This window comes from Scyliorhinus torazame, chromosome 19 (genome assembly GCF_047496885.1).
Source record: "Scyliorhinus torazame isolate Kashiwa2021f chromosome 19, sScyTor2.1, whole genome shotgun sequence".
Taxonomy (NCBI): Eukaryota; Metazoa; Chordata; class Chondrichthyes; order Carcharhiniformes; family Scyliorhinidae; genus Scyliorhinus; species Scyliorhinus torazame.
The window spans coordinates 132,068,490-132,089,012 of NC_092725.1; the positions used below are offsets into that span (position 1 = coordinate 132,068,490).

The 20,523-nt window shown below is 45.9% G+C and overlaps 1 protein-coding gene across 4 annotated transcripts in view; it reads right to left on the reverse strand.

The window, feature by feature from the left end:
* cftr (CF transmembrane conductance regulator) overlaps positions 1–20,523 on the reverse strand; it is a 222,753-nt gene that overhangs the window by 88,095 nt on the left and 114,135 nt on the right. For all 4 annotated transcript variants that reach the window (XM_072485246.1, XM_072485243.1, XM_072485244.1 and 1 more), the window contains 3 exons: positions 15,037–15,123; positions 12,486–13,233; positions 8,679–8,807 (listed from right to left, as the gene is read on the reverse strand). In XM_072485246.1, coding sequence (XP_072341347.1) covers positions 8,679–8,807; positions 12,486–13,233; positions 15,037–15,123 — 964 coding nt within the window. The remainder of the gene's footprint in view (positions 1–8,678; positions 8,808–12,485; positions 13,234–15,036; positions 15,124–20,523) is intronic.

Consider the following 20,523-nt stretch of genomic DNA (forward strand, 5'->3'; position numbering starts at 1 on the left):
GTAGAAATTGTTATGCATTGCACAAATATTCCAGATACAAAGCGTATCAGTTTAGCTGCTTACCAGCCTGCATCCAGTCCACGCAGACTCGTCGGACCACATTTTGGGTGCTACTTGAATTTGTAAGTTGGGGACCGAATGCTTGTTCGGGAACCCTTTAAGAAATTTGCTTTTGTTCAGTGGCACAGGCATTAGTGACCGCCTCACATGACCGCTGAAGTCACAGTCGGAGGCCCCAAGCCCCCTTTCCGCTGATAATCCAATCCAGCTCTTCCCCTAGGACTTTCTTGAGGGCTCCTGCCAACAAGACAGGCATCCTGACATTGGGCTGAATTTTACATGCCCCCAGGCACTCCTCCCTCCCCCTGTACAACCCCCCCCCCCCACCTGATGGCCGTGTTTCTCCGGGGATCACGTACAGTTGTGTGGCCGTTCATTCCACCACATTCTCTCACCCACCCGCCGTGCACCGCACCCCTCCCCACAAAATTATTGAGCACATTAATGTAATTTCTTGGGTGAGCAAAGTGCAAACGCCACCTCGCTGATAAAACCTGAGGATCGTTTTCCATCAATCCTCAGCTGCCTTGGTTTGGATGTGTGGTAATAATAGAAAATAAATAGGATTTATTTGTAAAGTAATTAATTTTACTCTGAGTTCCATTCTAATTCGTTTCAGAACAAAATACATCATATCCAGTTAACTGACGTGCTGTTAATGAAGAGAAAGTTCCTGTCATGTTAGTTTAGAAAGAGACTTTGAAATACCTTTTGTTGATTTCCAGAAACCTGGGACGGGATTCTTCGGTTGCTGATGCTGAAGTCGCATTCGGCGATCGGCCGGAGAATCCCGTTTTCGCCAAAATGGGGGGCGGTGCTGCTTTTGCGAAGCTCCGCCCCCTCGAAAATGGCATGCTCGAAGAGTACGGCGCACGCCGTATGGACGGTCTCAGGACATCACCTGAGACCCTCCCCCGATGCTCCGCCCCCAATGGGCCGAGTTCCCGACCGCGTGGAACACGTATTCTTTTTTTTAATCCGTGAACCCGCCGTGGTGGCTGCGGACTGAGTCCAGCGCCGTCAAAGTCGGGGGGGGGGGGGGAAGCCTTTCCGCGGGAAGGGGCGGCTTTGGCGGGGGCTGGGGGCACTGGCAGGGGGTGGTCCGGGAGAGGGTGGCGAGGGGGGTTACTGGGGGACAGTATGTGACAGGCCCGGTCCGCGCGCAGCCGGTGCCATGTTGCACGGTGCGGCTGCTGCAGGCCGCTGCCGTGCGCATGCGCGGCCACAGACCCGGCAATTCTCCGGCCGTATCCGCAGGTAAAGCCGGGGGCTTTACGCTGCTCAACTGTTCACTCCCCACCAGACGGAGGATCGGTGCAGCTTTTGCACCGTTTTTTTCTGGCGTAAAACGCCACTGTTCCCACGCCGGCGTCAGCCCTTAGTCTTCAAATCAGAAAATCCAGCCCATGTTATTTACCGATGCCACTGTGCCACATCTATGCCCTCGAATACGAGTGGCACAGTGATCACTGTTCTCTGACACTGTATGTGAGGAGTGCATCCAAAATGGTATACCTGCTTTGTTTGTCAACTGACAAAAATACTTCAGATTTAATTACTAAATTCATTTAAGAAAGGGCATGTTTTTTTTTTAAATTATAGAATGTACAGTGCAGAAGGAGGCCATTCGGCCCATCAAGTCTGCACCAGCTCTTGGAAAGAGCACCCTACCCAAGGTCAACATCTCCACCCTATCCCCATAACCCCACCCTAAAGGCAATTTTGGACACTAAGTGCAATTTATCATGGCCAATCCACCTAACCTGCACATCTTTGTACTGTGGGAGGAAACCAGAGCACCCGGAGGAAACCCACGCACACACGGGGAGGATGTGCAGACTCCGCACAGACAGTGACCCAAGCCGGAATCGAACCTGGGACCCTGGAGCTGTGAAGCAGTCGTGCTATCCACAATGCTACCGTGCTGCCCTTACCAATGTTCGAAACATTTCCAACAACTAATCTTCTTTAATGAATGTGGCACATGCTGAAGATGATATTTTGTTTGTTACCTTCTGCCAGGATTCGAAGTGGCCCAGCCTCACACAACCTCTGTTATTCATGGAATCAGGGAAGTATCGAAATAAGGTGTTGCAATTGTCATATCTAAACGGCTGCTTAGATATGGGTGATGGAATTTGAGCTTGTCTCTTTTGAGAGAGTTTCTCATGCGCATTCCACGCCAACAACAAACTTTGATGTAACAAAGCAAGATAACAAATTTTATCAGGGAGAGGGAAAGAGGTGAAGTAAAATGGCGAAAGTGCCCTGAGAGTTATCTTTAACTTTACCAGTAGGACAGTAAACTTGCAGAGCTGACCAGCCACCCAATGCCTGATTTTCAAATCACTGATTTCTAAAACTGCCCTATCCTCTCCCACTGCCATAACGTGGCATAGTGTGAATCGTACCCGCAAGTGAGATGACAGCATGACCCTATTGGAGTTGGCAGGTTTATGCCACTTTTGTAACACCGACTGGCCCCTGTGGAATTATTGGAAAGGTTGGGCAGAAAGAAACTTGCCCGCAAAGCTGGCAGGACTGCCCTCGGACGTCGGATTAAGATTGACGTTTGTCCTCTTTTGTTAGAAGGCTAAAATCACTAAGGTTGGCAGTTGCCATCTGAAGAATTCCATGTTATGACTGGACAGTGAACTACATCAATAGGTCCCAACTATTCTGTCTCGTCAACGGGATGTCGGTACCCTTCAGGCATTCACCAATCGAGTGGGCTGCTTTGTCCTGGATTGGTGTTGAGCTTCTTGACTGTTGTTTGTGCTGCTCTCATCCAGGCAAGTGGAGAGTATTCCATTACACTCCTGACTTGTAGATGGTGGACAGGCTTTGGCGGGGGGGGGGGGGGGGGGGGGGGGGGGGGGGTTCAGAAGGTGAGTTACTCGCCGTAGGATTCCTAGCCTTTGACCTGCCCTGGTAGCCACAGTATTAATGTGACTAGTCTGAGAGGCTGTTTAGCACAGGGCTAAATCGCTGGCTTTGAAAGCCGGCCAAGGCAGGCCAGCAACATGGTTCAATTCCCCGAACATGTGGCGACTAGGGGCTTTTCACAGTAACTTCATTTGAAGCCGACTTGTGACAATAAGCAATTTTCATTTGAGTTCTGTTTCTTTTTTTAAAATATTTTTATTGAAGTATTTGTAAAATTTTATCACAAAAACAGAAAAAGAGCAATAAGCGTTAAACATTAACATAGTGCAAAAATAGATATTTCCCCGAACGGCTCTGTCTTCACAGACCATCGAAAGTAACAAAAAACAGATAAACCCAACAGTTATCCCCCCCCCCCTCGGAAAGCTGTTACTGCCGACATTTTAAATTAAATTTCCCCAAGAAAGTCGACGAACAGCTGCCCCCTAACCAGAGAACCCTAACATTGACCCTCTTAAAGCAAACTTTATTTTCTCGAGGCTGAGAAACCCAGCCATGTCACTGACCCAGGTCTCCACACTTGGGAGCTTCGAGTCCCTCCACATTAACAAGATCCGTCTCCGTGCTACCAGGGAGGCAAAGGCCAGAACGTCGGCCTCTTTCACTCCCTGAACTCCCGGGTCTTCCAACACCCCAAAGATCGCCACCTCTGGACTCACCCGCGTACCTAGCACCTTGGACGTTGCCCTGGCAAACCCCTGCCAGAACACTCCAAGCTTCGGGCATGCCCAAAACATATGGACATGATTTGCTGGGTTCCCCGCACACCTCGCACATCTCTCTTCTACCCTGAAAAACATGCTCATCCTCGCCGCCGTCATGTGTGCCCGGTGTACCACCTTAAACTGTATCAGACTGAGCCTGGCACATGATGAGGATGGCAGTGGAAGAGACACAAGATGGTGGAGGGAGCGTCGGTCTGGACCCCGATATGTAATAACCACAGGTTCATGCCTGGCAGGATGGATGGCGGGTTCCAGAGCTGGCATAGGGCGGGTATCAAAAGGATGGGTGACCTGTTTATACGGTAACTCCCAGGATGTTGATTGTGGGAGATTCAGCGGTGGTAATGCCATTGGATGTTAAGGGCTGATGCTTAGATCTTCTCTTGTATGAGATGGCCATTGCCTGGCATGTTAATGTAACTTGCAACTTGTCAGCCCAAGCCTGGATATTGTCCAGGTCTTGCTGCATTTGGACATGGACTGCTTCAGTATCTGAGGAGTCACGAATGGTGCTGAAGATTGTGCAGTCATCCACAAACATCCCCACTTCTGACCTTGTGATGGAAGGGAGGACATTGATGAAGTAGCTGAAGATGGTTGGACCTAGGACACTGCCCTGGGGAACTCCTGCAGTGATGTCCTGGAGCTGAGATGATTGACCTCCAACCACCACAACCATCTTTCTTTGTGCCAGATATGACTCCAACCAGTGGACAATTTCCCCTCTGATTCCCATTGACTCCAGTTTTGCTCGGGCTCCTTGATGCCACACTCGGTCAAATGCTGCGTTGGTGTCAAGGGCAGTCACTCTCACCTCACCTCTGGCATTCAGCTCTTTTGTCCATGTTTGAACCAAGGCTGTAATGAGGTCAAGAGCTGAGTGACCCTGGCGGAACCCAAACTGAGCGTCCGTGATCAGGTAATTGCCGAGTAATTCACTTCAAAATTTTGCTGGCAATGAGAGAACTTAAGTTACTGAATTTAGTCCACTCAGATTCCTATGTGCAGTTTCTAAGGTTGCACAATTAGATTCCTGTGGGACAGTTTTAATGTTATCTGCCCAGCCTGGATACTGGGTAGGGGATGTTACCTGGGTTTCTGAGACTCCAGGATATGCAAGACTATATAAATCAACAACCAGGACAATCACTCTTGATTGCTGAGTGCTTGTGCCTGAGCACTTTGATCAGCTGCCCTAAAGCCTCTTTCTGTGGCTTGGTGTCAAATGCTGTTTGATATTGGCTCCTATGAAGTGCCTCAGGACATCTTACTATGTTAAAGACACTATAGAAATGCATGATGTTGTTCTGACTCGATTGTCAACATGCAAGAAAAATGTGCACTTGTGCAGTACTTGAGATTTGCTAGCCTTATGCCATGCCAACCACTAGATTATTTTCCCGATAGGGGAATTGTTACAAAGTATGAAAATACAGCAAGTTCTTAGCACGAAGCATTATCCCATCAGCCGCAAATGATGGATAACCAGGAATAATCTGTTTCTGGTGTTTTCAGTTCCAAATCATTAAACGATCATTTTAAGAATAAATATGACCCATGAAATTTTGGCAACAGAATCACACAGGAAGTGTGTGGGTTGCTTTCTGAGATCCTTGAATTTTTAATTCCTTCAACCTGAAACTGCTGGATTCTCCGCCGGCGGGACGCTCTGTTTTGCCGGCAGCCCGGGGGTTTCCCGACGGCGTGGGGCTGCCCCACAATGGGAAACCCCATTGACCGGCCGGCGTTACGGGGCATCCCGCCAGCGTGGTGAAGCAGAAATGTGGCGCAGCGGGGCGGTCAATCCAGCCCGTACATTTTTGCTTTCCTAAGACACTACGTGGAGAATGGACAATAGAAAGTGGATACAGCCAAAATGGTTGGATAGAGGATTAAAAAATTTGAACACATTTTCTTCCAGATTAGTTTGGAGCTGACATTCGGCATTTAAATGGCAGGGGGTTGATTAGCTCAGTTGGTGAATGGCTGGTTCGTTCGCGGTGCCAACAGCCAGAGGCGGACTTTCAATGATACACACAGCGCAGCAGCGCGGGGCTGCGGCCAATGGTGGGGGGAGGCGGGGCATAGGGAGAGGTGACTGTTGTGGTGGGAACCCTCATGGGAAGAGCAATCAGAGCCTTGGTAACTCTGAATTTGCTGATTGGCTGAAGAAATTTGAATGAACCTATCAGAACAACATCAGGCTCTGATTGGCCGACTCCCCTTTAGAGGGAGTTAATTCTAGAATCTCTATAGTGCAGGAGACAATTTGGCCCATCGTGTCTGTACTGACTCTCTGAAAGAACACCCCACCCATGCCCACTCCCCACCCTATCCCTGCAACCCCATCCAACCTGCACTTTAAGGGGCAACTTTATCACGGCCAATCCACCTAAACTGCACAACTTTGGACTTAGCCAGAGGTTGAGCGGTGGTGGAAGCTTTGAGCAGTTCAGACATGGACCTCCTGAATTGATGTGATGTTCCTGAACTTCCATTGAGTAAAGGTGGAGAGCAGCTGCCAGGTTTCTGGCATTTGGTGTGGTGGCTAGCCTGAGGCAAAAGTGAGATCTCCCACCTAACAGCGGGGTGAGAGCCTGCAAAACTTTCAGCAAAGGCAAGCAGGAGGCGCTGGCCAATGGCCATCGAGGGGAGCAGCAGGGTGAGAGCCTGCAAAACCTTCAGCAAAGGCAAGCAGGAGGCACTGGCCAATGGCCATCGAGGGGAGCAGCAGGGTGACTCTCGACTTCCAGGAGAGTGCTGAGGAGGGCGGGCAAGCAACCAACCAAAAGGAACCGGGGCCACTAGGCCAGATACCCAACAGCAGCAGCCAGCCAGGAGCACATGCAATTGTCGAGGGTCAAGCTCAAGGCCCAGCCACCCAAGTGAGAGGTGGAAGGTGAGCAGTGCAGCAGTCAGGTGGTGCAAACAAGGCCAGTCATGCACCAGCATTGTGTCTCGGGGAATAAGGAATCGGTGGGAGCAGGGCAACTGGACCAGAGCCAGATGCCATCCAGGTAGGGCTGAGAGTGAGAGGGCTGGGCAGCAACCAGCATCTTCCTTCTTCTTGTTGTTTTTGCATGTTGTATTTATTGCTTTCATCACCTAATAACGATTCACAACCTTCAGCAACTATCGAGAATTTTAATTTGTCCACTTTATTTCTTACTTCTATATCCAATTCATGCATTCCCAATGTGTCAATTTTCTGACAATTATAGTCCTTCTACAAGACTGGTTTATTCAATATTCTCGGTTTTAATTGCATAGTCTTGATATCACTGATGCTAATGAGGTTTGCTCTTGCTCCTGTATCTAACTTCACAGTGATAAGCGATCGATTTATCAACAAAGAAACTGTCCATTTGTCCTTTGTCACTATTCCAGTATCACTTTTACCACTTTTTCTTCTTTTAGGCGACATTTTGTTCTTTTTGGCTGTGTTTGCCCTGTCTTCCTCCGAGACTACAGCAACCAAAATGTGCCTTCCAAATTAATGTCAGCAATTGTATTAATTGACTTCCCTGCATTAACTTTTTTGCTTGTGAAACATTGTTTTGCAAAATGATTTTTTTCCTTTGCACTTTCTGCAAATTTGGCCATAAGCTGGACATTGCCTCGGTAGGTGAAGGGTGGGGGTCCTGAAAGGGGGATAAAAGGGGCCTTATTTGGGAAAGCCTGAAAAGGGGTGCCGTTAGCAACCCCATAGTGGGATGTCCTCACTTGGAGGGGTGTGGGGTAATGCCCATGTGTGTGAGGGGGCTGATATTGTCCATGGGTGGGGAGATGTGGGGGACCCTCAAGTTCACTTATCGATTGGGGCACCGTGTTTGGCCGGCGGTTCAGCTCCCCAGGGATGAAACAAATTTTAAATGAGGGCTGGCCCGGAGAGAAATCCTTCAGGTCCCAGAGAAATGACTAAGTGTAGTTAGATAGCGGTGGAGGACACGCCGACAGAACCAGGGAGAAACTGTCACCAAACCCGCCTGGAATGACACTTAGAAACCATTCAGCTAAATCGCACCCCTGGTTTCTAATGCATTGCAAAAATGATATTGTTTTTTAAAAAATCCAGATGTGAAAACTTGTAAAATGACAAGGGGAAGAATTATTTAAAGGAGAAACACGCAATAATGATGTTTGGAAAACACGTTTTGTGTTATAAATTCACACCACAATGATGTAAATTGTGAAAAATGCAGAAGTGCATCAGATGTGCATGAGCTTATTGTGTGATTAATATTGGAATTCCAGATATATATGGTATTATATGTATCTGGTGCAGTAAAGCTTGGGTTAATGTGTGTATCTGACTGCTGTGGTCATGTTTTATTAAATATCTAAGGGGCAGCACAGTGGCACAATGGTTATCATTGCTGCCTACGGCACTGAGGACCCGGGTTCGAATCCCGGCCCTGGGTCACTGTCCGTGAAGAGTTTGCACGTTCTCCCCGTGTCTGCGTGGGTTTCACCCCCACAACCCAAAGATGTGCAGAGTAGGTGGATTGGCCAAGCAAAATTGCCCCTTAATTGGACAAAAATAATTGGGTACTCTAAATTTTTTTTAAAAATGTTTTATTAAATATCCTGATTTAAAAGACAGGTAGGCACTCACAGCCTTACTCATTAAATAAAATATCGAGGTCTGTCCGGTACCCTAGCAACTGTTGGATTCTGGTCCGGGATCGTAACAAATATAAATGATATATGACCCATCTCCCTCTCCATCAAATGTCTGTCAAATAGTTTTTCGCTTTAAGTTTTCTGCTTTTATTGTCTACGGCTGTTTTAACATAACAATTTATAGTCATTGTCCTCGTACAATACAAAAAATGTGTTTACATTTCATTAAATACGAGGAACTATCTCTTGTGACTGGAGAAAAGGGAAAATGTTGAAGAGGGAAATAGGTAATTATTTCTGCCGTATTTCTACTTATTCCCTTACCTCTGCTAAAAATATCACGAGGCAAAGGATGAGGACAAAAACCAAGCTGCGATTAATGGTAATGTATCTGAGGTAAGTGCTCCACGTGGTGGTAACGTTACGGATTTCCTCTTCGTCAACAAAACATTCCTAAAGCAAAACAGAGAGGTGTTCAAATGGATAAAATATTATTTCAGACAATAATTAATGAGTCCCTCAGTTTCAGCAATGTTTCTGTAGCCGAGTTACTCAATTTCTTTTTTTGAAGGATTCATTTCAATCCCAGTAACATGTAAGCCACATCCTTAATCGTTAATTGCTGAACCGCCTTTGAATTTAGCTGACGCCACATTTGGCAATTCGTTGGGAAAACATTCATTAAATCTGCAGCGGCCCCGCCGTTTCCTAAAGCTTTGATTATACACATAGCACACAATTGATTGGAGAACGAAAAGGGGATTAATTAAAGGACGTTTTGAAACCACTTTCTGACCATATCACCGAATGAGGTTTTTTAATTGCTATGCTACTCTCCTTAGGGAGGTGTGAGAATGAACTTCTCCATGGATGGGTCAATGCCACTTCCTGAACTGCCAGTAATAATGCTCGAGTGGTATAAAAAGGAAGCTCTGGCCAGTTTACCCTGCTTTGCACAGGAAAACTCACCAAAAGGGACACGCACCTGTGAAACGGCATTTCAAGGGGAATTTGAATAGGTGTGTTCAGGGTACCAGCCATTCAGTATTATAATAAATGTGTAAGAATAACACTGCTTGAACAATTATTTTTCACTGATTGAAATGAAAATCGCTTATTGTCACGAGTAGGCTTCAATGAAGTTACTGTGAAAAGCCCCTAGTCGCCACATTCGGGGAGGCTGGTACGGGAATTGAACCATGCTGCTGATCTGCCTTGGTCTGCTTTAAAAGCCAGCGATTTAGCCCAGTGTGCTAAACCTTACGCTTTTCATTACACAGTCACCCAGTTGGAATTTGTATTCCTCAACAGAAAATCTCAGTGGAATGCAATGGTGCTGAATAAAGGAAGGTCAAGAACATTATCTAAGGTAAGGTGCAGGGAGTGCTATTTGTGTCTTATCCGGTACGGCAATTCTTTATGGGGCCAAGTCGCGTGGGTAGAGTTAAGAGACATGTCACCTGTGATCTCACTAATTGTAGGAATAGGTTTGAGGGGCTGAATGACAACTCTTGTTCCTTTGATTTTATTTTTATACCGTTACTGAGTACCCAAAATGTAAACATATCCTGTTTTCCAACACTAGCATTCTTTATCTTCATGAGTACAAAAAGGGATTTATTTTTCATTTTCTTCTTGCACCTTAGCAGAGGTGTGGGGCCCTGGCCAATGGAGGCGCCCCATACGGACAGGTGACTGTTGTGGTGGGAACACCATGGGAACAACCCCAATCACAAAGTTGGTCATTCTAAATTTGTTGATAGGTTTATTTGGATGCGGATTTCTCTGAGCCTATCAGCAGGCAACATAGAACAACATTGGACTCTGATTGGCAGACTCCCCTTTAGAGCGGGGAAACAGTTTGCCCGCCATTGAGAGGTGGTGGAGACTCAGAGCAGTTCACAGGCGGATCTCCTGAACTGGGGTGAAGTTTCTGAACTTTCACCTAGTAAAGGTGGCAAAGCAGAAGCCAGGTTTCCGGCATTCGGTCTGGCGGGCAGCCTGTGGCAAAAATGGAATCGCCAACCTAACGTTGGGGTGCGAGCCTGCGATGAGGCGATGAAGAGGTGCTGGTCAATGGTCATTGAGGGGAGAAGCAGGATGACTCTTGACCGTCAGGACTGAGGCAGGCAGGCGGGCAGGCGGGCGGGTAGGCGGACAGGCGAGCCAGCGGGCAGGCAGGTAGGTAGGCGGGCAGTAAGACAGGGGTCTGACGTAATCATAACCTGAGGAGCACCAGAGTATTCCTCACAGTGAGTGATCATCACTCTCACGCCTTGTATATTGACCCGCTGACAATGCCGACACAGGCCCATCGCCCTGGAGTGATATTACAGCTCGGCTGCAAGTTTTTGATGTGAAAGTTTACACATCCTGCAAGATTTTCAAATTGCTTTTGAAGTAGCCATGGATTGTGTCAGTGAGAATCTAGAACGACGAACTCAGTGAAATGGATCCTTCTGTCTATCAGATTAAAATCTTTCACCTGATGAAGAGCATCAATCTGACATACTGTGGTCGATTTGCCACATGTGGTGAGTTGGGAGCATATTGGACACAGTACATTAGATAGACAAGGGGAACTTTTTTGGAGTTGAAATTAAAGTTCCATCATGTTGCAATAATCAAAAGAGCCTTGCCTGGATTATGATGTTGTGAAACCAACACATGAGGAAAAACTTGCCCAAATTGGTGACTTCCCTGCTGTTGACACAGGGTCATGCTGCAAACCTTTTAAAACCCTGTGAGCAATCTACTTATAGATAACCAGAGCATCGCAGCAAGATTTAAGGCAAATTTGCATATTTGTATCATTGCTGCTAAAATATGTGCTGTTTACATCAGCAGCATCAATGGGAAAGCTTGTGACAGAGACACTCATGGGAATTTCAAAGAAAAATTGCTGAAAATGATCTATGATTTTTTTTGAACCAATGTACAGAGGAAAGGTAGATTTGCTGTTGCAGTTCTATGTTACTTGCTTTGGGCGTTGTACTATTCCAGTCTATTGCTAAATCCAATAACCTTGCTTATTGCGTTTCCTTCCTATATCCCTTTGTTACGTTTACAGTACAAGAACAAATGTACTCATTGCCTTTCTTTGAAGAATAAGTTCACTATTCCATTCTTAAGACAACTTGAATTGATTCTGCTCCAGATGGTGTAATCTATGGATCCTGTAATGGTACATGTAAGCAAATTGAGGTCAGTGAAATAACATAGCTCCTGTAAGCTTCGTATACTCTATCCCAATCAATGTATCTTTTGAAATGTTTTCCTGATATGTCTGCCCCAAGCCAATTGTTAAAGTTCAACACAGAACAATATAAACAAAATTCTATTGGAATATTTCAGGCATCGTGTTAAGCTCAAACTCTTGTTTGGTAATGGGACATTAACATAGTTACTTTTTGTTTTCTTACTCTTCAACTCAGCATTGTAGGAGCCCGGTGGTGTTGTGGTAATGATAATAATAATAATCTTTATTGGTGTCACAAGTAGGCTTACATTAACATTGCAATGAAGTTACTGTGAAAATCCCCTAGTCGCCACATTCCGGCGTCTGTTCGGATACACCGAGGGAGAATTCAGAATGTCCAATTCACCTAACAAGCACGTCTTTCGATATGATCAGCCATCGATTCATAATTCCCAACTGTGTGTCAAAATCCCACGGAGAATTTAAAATTAATTAACTAAGTCTGGAAATAAAATCAGTACTGATGAGCTTGAAACAAGCAGATTGTCTTAAAAACCACTGTCCTTTAGAATGAAAATCTGCTGATTTTCACTAATCCGTCCTATATCTGAATCCAGACGCAGAGCAATGTGAGTGATTGTTGACTACCCTCTGAAATGGCTCAGCAAGCCACTCGGTTGTATTCCAACCACCACCACTTTCTGAAGAGCAATGAGGGATGGGCAATCAACGTTAACACTCCCTGAAATAATATAAAAAAGCATGAATTTTTCATGCAGCCAATTTGTAGATGTAATATCCTAAATGAGGTTTTGTTTCTTTTATATCGTCGCACATTTTTTAAAAATTGGCTGTAATTCCTGGGAGGCTGTGTTGCTTTACATGTAAAATGTCACATTCTGACTTTCAGCCTGCGGAACGGTTTGACGTACCTTCAAATCCTCTTCATTTATTTCTTCACTAATCTCGAAGCATCCGTCTTCAGATAAGCGCCTTGAGTAAATATCTATCTCAGAGGAAGTGTAGTTGGTTTGCGAGGCCATGGACATTTTGCGTACAGTGTTGCGTCGTGCATGAATCTTGTTCGGGGACGTTGAAGAGTTAGTCATGAGTGCCAGCACGGATTGCCGTCGGTGTGCCTGAAATGGGACCTCACTTTTGAATATATTACTGCGGGGAAGAGTGGACTCCCCCAGTTCATTTTCTGGAATGAGAGAAAAATGTCTTTCGCTCGGCTCACTGCTGGCGTCTTCGACGCCATTCGCCTGTGGGTACGACAAAGCTGTTTGTATGAGGGAAAATTTTTTGTTTGATGTTATGGGGTTGATTATAAGTGATGATTTTCGTTTCTCATTGAATTCTGTTGGTGGCTGCTTAAACGATGCTTTCTGAGTTTCATTGAAGCTTCCCAGGGCTGCCCCATCTCCTGAGGACACGGAGCACCGCCGAAGAGTCTCCGTGAGAATCGAGGTTCTTCTTTCGGCACTAAAGCTATCAAAACCCTCGGAGCCCAGTAGCTGGGAACTGAAGTCAGGCTTTTCCCCCTGAAGCTCGGAAAAGGTCCCATAGAAATAACAGTGGCCCTCATGCAAGAGCAGAATTTTATCTGCCTTCTTCAGGTGTTCCAGCTTTGAAGTCACCAGGATTCGAATTTTGTTAACCATCAGTTTACAAAGGCAACTATTTAAAAAGAAAACATACATTATAATCTGGTCCATTTAGGTCATAGTGGTTAGAATTGATTCATTAAAGTTTTCAGAGGTTAATCCAGAATCATAGAATTCCTACAGTGCAGACAGAGGCCATTCGATTCATCGAGTCGGCACCGGCCCTTGGAAAGAGCACCATATCCAGGCCCACGCCTCAACCCTATCCCCTTAATCCAGTAACCCAACCTAACCTTTTGGACACCATGGAACAATTTAGCATGGCCAATCCACCTAACCTGTATACCTTTGGACTGTGGGAGGAAACCGGAGCACCCGGAGGAAACCCACGCCGACACGGGGAGAAAGTGCAAACTCCACACAGTCACCCGAGGCCAGAATTGAACCCGGGTCCCTGGAGCTGTGAGGCAGCAGTGCTAACCACTGTGCCACCCACAATCTAATTGTAAGAAAGTGTGCATATTTGGGGATGCAGTGGTAGTGGTATTGTCATCGGACTAGTGATATTTTACTCTGTGGACCTGGGTTCGAATTTCTCCATGGCAGATGTTGACATTTGAATTCAGTGCAAATCTGGAATTAAAAGTCTAATGATGACCATGAAACCATTGGCGATTGTTGTAGAAACTAAGGTTCTTTAGGGAAAGGAAGTCTGCCAGCCTTACCTGGTCTGGTTTACATGTGACTCCAGACTCACAACAATGCAGTTGACTCCTAATTGCTCTCTGAAATGGCCCAGCAAGGCAGTCAGTTCAAGGGCAATTAGGGATGGGTCACAAATGCTAGCTTAGCCGGCGATGCCCACCTCCCTTGAATGAATAAAATAAGATTAAAGCTTCATGGTTTGTGTCATGATTATTTATTAGAGTTCTTGGAAATAAAATGAATAGATTGTGCATCATATGTTTAAGGGTGCAGTTTAATTGCTGAACTAAACCAAGAGAGGTAAGGTAGCCAACAATCTTCCAATTGACTCAAATTTCCTGTTCGTATAATCAGTTTTCTGGGTAACTTTATTTGTTACTAATTATCAAATATACTGCAGTTCCCTAGAATAACAACAGGCCAATCAAATATGAAACGACCAATTCTACAAATAACTTCAAGATATCCAATTCAATCAGTGGACATTGAGAGACAACATCATGGCTCATTCTAGTGGATTGAATAAAACATCCAGCATTCTGTTAAGTTCAACATAAATGGAAAGTGAGCTATTGCATGTCTAACGTGTTAAAGATCTACCAAACAACAAGATTGTTTTTGGCTAACAGAAGCCTAACCTGTAAAAAGAAAAACTTCAACCCCAAAAAACAATCCATAAATTGTAACATCAGTGACAAGTCCACCACTCCCACTTTTCAGAAAGTATCGAGTGGGTGGAACGGCCAATTGAAATCTTTAAGGAAAATCCGAATTAGCAAGAAATGTACTGTTTTTGAGCAAATTAGTTATTAACAGATCTGATCAAATGTTCAAATTAACCGTATATGCTATTTGTGCAGCAGAGTTAGATTAGTATTTGCTCGTTTACAAGCCAATTTGTCATCCACTTCCCTTATTGAAATATCTAATCCTATGAATTGGCCAGATGTCTCCATTGCAATTTTGTAAAATGGATTAATGTTGAAGGGAGCCACACCCCATCCATGCCCCCGTGTCGCATCCACCATGTAGTAAACACTTACAGAGCTCCAATCTCAATTGTCATTCAATTAATCTATAGGTCCTACAATCTGCATTTAAGTCAGGAATGGGAACATTGAATATATTTTTAGAGAATTGGTGTAACTGCTAAATAGTTTCTGCAAGATACCTTTCAAATATGTCCTTTTCGGTAGTTACATCAAGGTGACTGAATGGTGAATCCAGTAGATACAGATCAGCATCTTTATAGAGTGCTCTGCAGACAGAAAGATATAACTAGGTAAATCAATGATGTTTTTACAGCTTGGCATGAAAATGAGAAGAACGTTTTTGACCCCAGATAAATAAAGTTACAGTTAAGCAACCTGTTTGCCAGTAAATTGGCAACTAGTGACAGCGTTTTAACAACCAATTATGCAAATGTATTGATTTTATCACCATTGGGTCATACAACACTCAGCAAAACAATGGCTGCCTGTGTTTAAAAGGCTGAGATAAATCCTCTGAATTATTCAGCACATTTTTAGTTCAGTTGATACCAATAGAACATTTTGAGATCTTGACATTTGCTAAGAAAATATTCCCTAAACAGAAATGCCCTGCTCGGTTAATGATTCTGCTGTTGATTGGATCAATAAAGAGATTGGAATTAACCTTATATGTGCAACCTTATACAACAAATTCTAGGACCAGCCGGAGCAGTGATGGGCAAATGAGGCTGGTGAGTGGGCCACAAGGGTGACCTCCTTCATCTCAGTATGCCGCAAGATTGTAATCGGGCTCGTTCACTGGCCATAAGGCTATGAATAAAATTAAATACATATCATATATTTCATAACAAGTTGGAGAAAATGCTTAATCATTAATGCTTAATAGAACTCTCATCAACTCCAAATTCATTCTGAATTCTCCCTCCGTGGACCCGAACAGGCGCTGGAGTGTGGCGACGAGGGGATTTTCACAGTAACTTCATTGCAGTGTTAATGTAAGCCTACTTGTGACAATAATAAAGATTATTATGGTAAAACCAAAATGCGACGCAAAGGGAGCGCAGGGCTCTTACAGTCAACGTTGTGAGCAATCAGCACGCACCTCACTTCACTTGTCCTTTCTTTACATGCAAATTACTTCAGTCATACTGGTCGGAAAAAACTGCGTGTATCAAAATTAGTGGAATGTGGCAAAGATGTATGCTGGCAGCGGTCAACCAAATGTTTCGTTGGCCGCATTTGGGCCCCGCACCTCAGGTTGCCCACTACTGAGCTAAAGTGAGAGTTAATCAAGAGATACCACCTCGGGGAAAGGAGGCATGGAGGCTCGCATTGAAGATTACTGGATATCACAGTGTCTTTGTAGACAGAACAGTTACACTTGAATTGCCATTTTCCCTCAATCATTTCAGCTAAAGGATCACATCTGGCAAGTCGGAAAAGGGGATTTTATATGTTTTCAACTGATGCCCTAGTTGCAAGTAAGATGGTGTCCTTGGGTTGAATCATTGCACTCATATGGATTTCAACCATTATTATTTTTGTGTCCAATCGTGGTGTCCTTTATGTCTTCCTCCCGTCCATTTTGTGGATATCAGTGGTGGTTCTATTTACTTGGAAGATTTTGTAACTGCTGTAACCCGCACGAGATCTACGGGGTGGGAGCAATCGCTATCCCCGTGAATCTCGCAGAATACGAGCCCCGATAAGGGGACGGAGAGCCATGATCAATCATGGTTAAATTCAGTATAAAGTCAGCCAGGGATGAAACCAACAGGTCAGACCCGGCTAGGATCTGATGGATGTTGTAAATATCGTTACGTTGAAGGAAACCAAAATTAATTTTGCACCAGCTCGGTTCGGCCTCATTTGTGGTCTACACAACTGGCGATGAGGGTAAAACTGGATTACTGTCGACGCTGCTACAGTGTCAGTTAAACCACCTCCTTTACTCTGCTGGATCAAGGTTGGAAAATGTTTTCAATATGCCTCTGTTTGGAAGGTTGGACGTGTTCACCACGAAGCACAGTACACAAAATACATGAGGTACTGTTTTCGAGTGAGTAATATCACGGAGAATGAGCGAATGCCTGTGATGCACATACCTATGGAGCAATTAAAAGCCTAACATATCGAGCAGCTCTGGACGCTCTCACCTTTGAACAACTGGTAACGTATACCAGAGAACCGTTGGTCATGATGGTTTACGGACAACAGTCAGCACATTTCCCATTAATCATTGTCAAAGGACACGGCCCCAGCCTGCTGGGCCGCAATTGGCTAAAATGCCTATATTCGGACAGGCAGAATAGGATCGTGTGGCTCTACAAAGTGCTAGGAAAACACCGCAAGGTTTTTCAGCCCAGACTGGGAAATAAAAGGGGCCATTGCGAAGATTCAGGTTGACTTGAATGTACAACCGTGATATTTCAGAGCTTGCCCCGTTCCTTAAGCTTGGTTGGCAGAAGCCGAGATTGAACTTTGCCGGATCGAAGGACTTGGGATCATTAGGACAGTATGTTTTGCCGATTGGGCGGCGCTGGTAGTTCCAGTGCTCAAACCTGATGAAATAGTCAGATTGTGTGGGGACTATAAGTTAACTGTCAACATGACCTTCCAATTGCCCTGCAGCGAGTACCTATATGCAAAACTGGCCGGTGGACACTCATTTATCAAGCTCGATATGAGCATGTGTATTCACAGTTAGAATTGGACCCTGCCTCCTGTATGCACATCACCATAACCACCCTTAGGGGTATGATGAATACACCACATTACCATTTGGTGTGTCGTCGGCTTGTGCCATATTCCAGAGGGTGATGGAAAACATACTTTGAGGGTTGCCGCAAGTGGCAGTATTTCTAGGTGTTGTGTTGATCACAAGGGTGAGGTGCTCTGTCGGTTCTCAGAGGGGTGTATCCGCCTGCAGAGATAGAAGTGCAATTTTCACGCGAGGGAAGTGGTGTGCCTGGGCTACCGGGTGGGCCATGAAGGGTTGCACCTAATCGCAGAGAAGGTACAAGCCATTCAGCAGGTCCCTAATGTTTTGTTATGCTCTTGTCGTAGCATAAGCTGCTTCCTTGATGTGCACTCTGACAAAGGAAGGTTCAGACTTGGAGATAGCTTTAACACGTTTATTAAACTATTAACAATTCTCCTACTTGGATTCGACGCTACTGTTAATCCTGCTATAGCTACTCAGACTGACTAACCAGTCTGCTACAATCCACGTGGTGGGTGTGATGCTCAATCAACCCTGTGCCTGTACTCACTGAGTGTCTCCACTGGAAAGAGACTGAGCATGTGTGATGTGTCCTTTTATATGGGTTGGTGTAATGCCCTCCTGTGGTAGTGTCACCTCTGTGTGTATCGTGACTGCCATTGGTCGTGTCCTATCTTACTGACCTATTGGGTTAATTCTCTGTGTGTTATGTCTCTGGTGTTCCCTCTAGTGTCTAGCTAGGTGTAGTGTATGTACATTAACCCTTTGTGTACTTACAGTGATGTATATCACCACAGTCCCTACCCCTGAAAACACTATGGAGCGATGGTCTTTTCTGGGACTCGTGAACTATTACGGCCAGTGTCTTTTCTGGGACTGGTGAACTATTACGGCCAGTGTATCCCTGGCCTCGCAACAATATTAGCCCTTCTACACCTCCTCTTAAAAAAGAACCAGGAATGGGCGTGGATAAAACAACAGGAAGATGCATTCACACAAAGAAACAATTAACTTCTTCTGGTGTACTGACGCATTCTGATCCCGCCAAACGCCTACTTGTCGCATGTGACGTGACGCTGTACGGTGTTAACGCCATTTTATTACATCACATGGAAGAATGGCAGAGAGAGGCCGATCGCTTTCACCCCCTGGTCACTGGTCGCAATCTAGTGCAATTATGTGCAAATTGAGAAAGAATGCCTGGCAGTTGTCTTCTCTGGGACAAAGGTCCATCAGTATTCTGTACGGTCGGCGATTCATGATCATCACAGACCACAAGCCATTGCTAGATCTTTTCAAGGAAGAAAAGGCAATTCCGCCCCTCGCCTCCATCAGGATCCAGCATGGGGCCCTCCTGCTGGCCGCCTACGAGTATTCATTTGAGCATCGTCCAGGCACCCAGATAGCAAACGTGGATGCATTAAGCCTTTGCCAACGCGACCTTCTCCTCCTCCCAGCACAGACAAGACAGTGGCCACACTGGTGTCCCAAATCCATGAGTGGACACAGGTCGACCTGGTACTCTTGAAGGTATAACACATGGTTCTATTTGGGGGTCAGCACAGGAAGCTCCCTGCCGAATTGCGGGCATTTTCGACAAAGCTGGACGAATTTAGTGTGGAAGATGGTATCCTGTTGAAGGGTACGTGTGTCACCGTCCCAAGCAAAGATACGGACCCGATCCTGAGGGATCTACACAACGGGCACAAGGATGTCCAAAGTGAAAATGTTAGCACGTAGCTAGGTTTGGTGGCAGTGCCTGGGCACTGACATAAAGAGGGCAGCGATGCGGAGTATGTCAGAGGCACAGAAACCTCTGCCAGTTGCGTCTCTTCACCCGTGGGAATGGCCGGGATGGCCATGGGTGCATTTACGCGCCAATTTTGCCAGTCTGTTTCAAGGCTCGATATTCCTGTTCCTACTACCACTCAAAGTGGTTGGAACTACATAGGATGTCAGCGACCATTTCCAGGGCAACCATTGATAAGTTAGGATTGTCCTTCTGTAGACACGGAATCCCAGAGGTGCTAGTTACTGATAATGGAACACCTTTCACACGTGAAGAATTCTCGGGATTCCTGAAGGCTAATGGGGTGTGGCACAATCAGATGGCCCCCTATCACCCTGCCTCAACAGGATTGGCGGAAAAGACGGGACAAACGCGGAGTCAAAAAAGACTTCAGGGCCGCCAGACACAAGACTGGCCAGATCCTTGTTCTGCTATAGGAACACTCCACACGCCCTGACTGGGATAGCACTGGCTGAATTATTCATAGGCGCGAGGCTTTGAACTGGTCTTAGTATGGTCTGCCCTGATATCGGCGGGAAAGTACGCTCCAGCCAGGAGCTGCAAAGGAAGGGCGTTGCCTGGCATGGCAATTCATCTTCAATTGTAGATTATGCCACAAACGGGATTGAGTAACTATCCGGGATTCTCGATTGCGAGTCCGCCCCGCTACCTCTGCTAGCGATGCCGGTGAATTTGGTGCTCAACCACATCCCCCATTCGATGCAGCGGGACTGGAGATTCCTGCTGCCGTGAACGGGCAGAGAATCCTGCCCTAGTGCTGATCACCACAAACAGGCACGGTGGAGGTTCTAGCCTCTCAGGCAGACATTCTATGTAAATATGACAAGATCGTGGACTGGATTCTCCAATTGACGCGGAAACCGTGTTCGGCGATTGGCCGGAGAACCCGTTTCGACGCCAAACTCGGGGGCAGTGCCGTTTTACAGATGCTCCACCCCCTCAAAGAAGGCGTTATCGGTGAGTAAGGCGCACGCCGTTGGGACGGTCTCAGGACATCACCCGAGGCCCTCTCCTGATGCTCCGACTTCCTGACGGCGTGGGGCGCGTGAGCTCGCAGTTTTCGGGGACCTCGCATGGTGGCTGCGGACTGTGTCCAGTGCTGCCACAGTCGGGGTGGGGGGAGCTGTTCTGCTG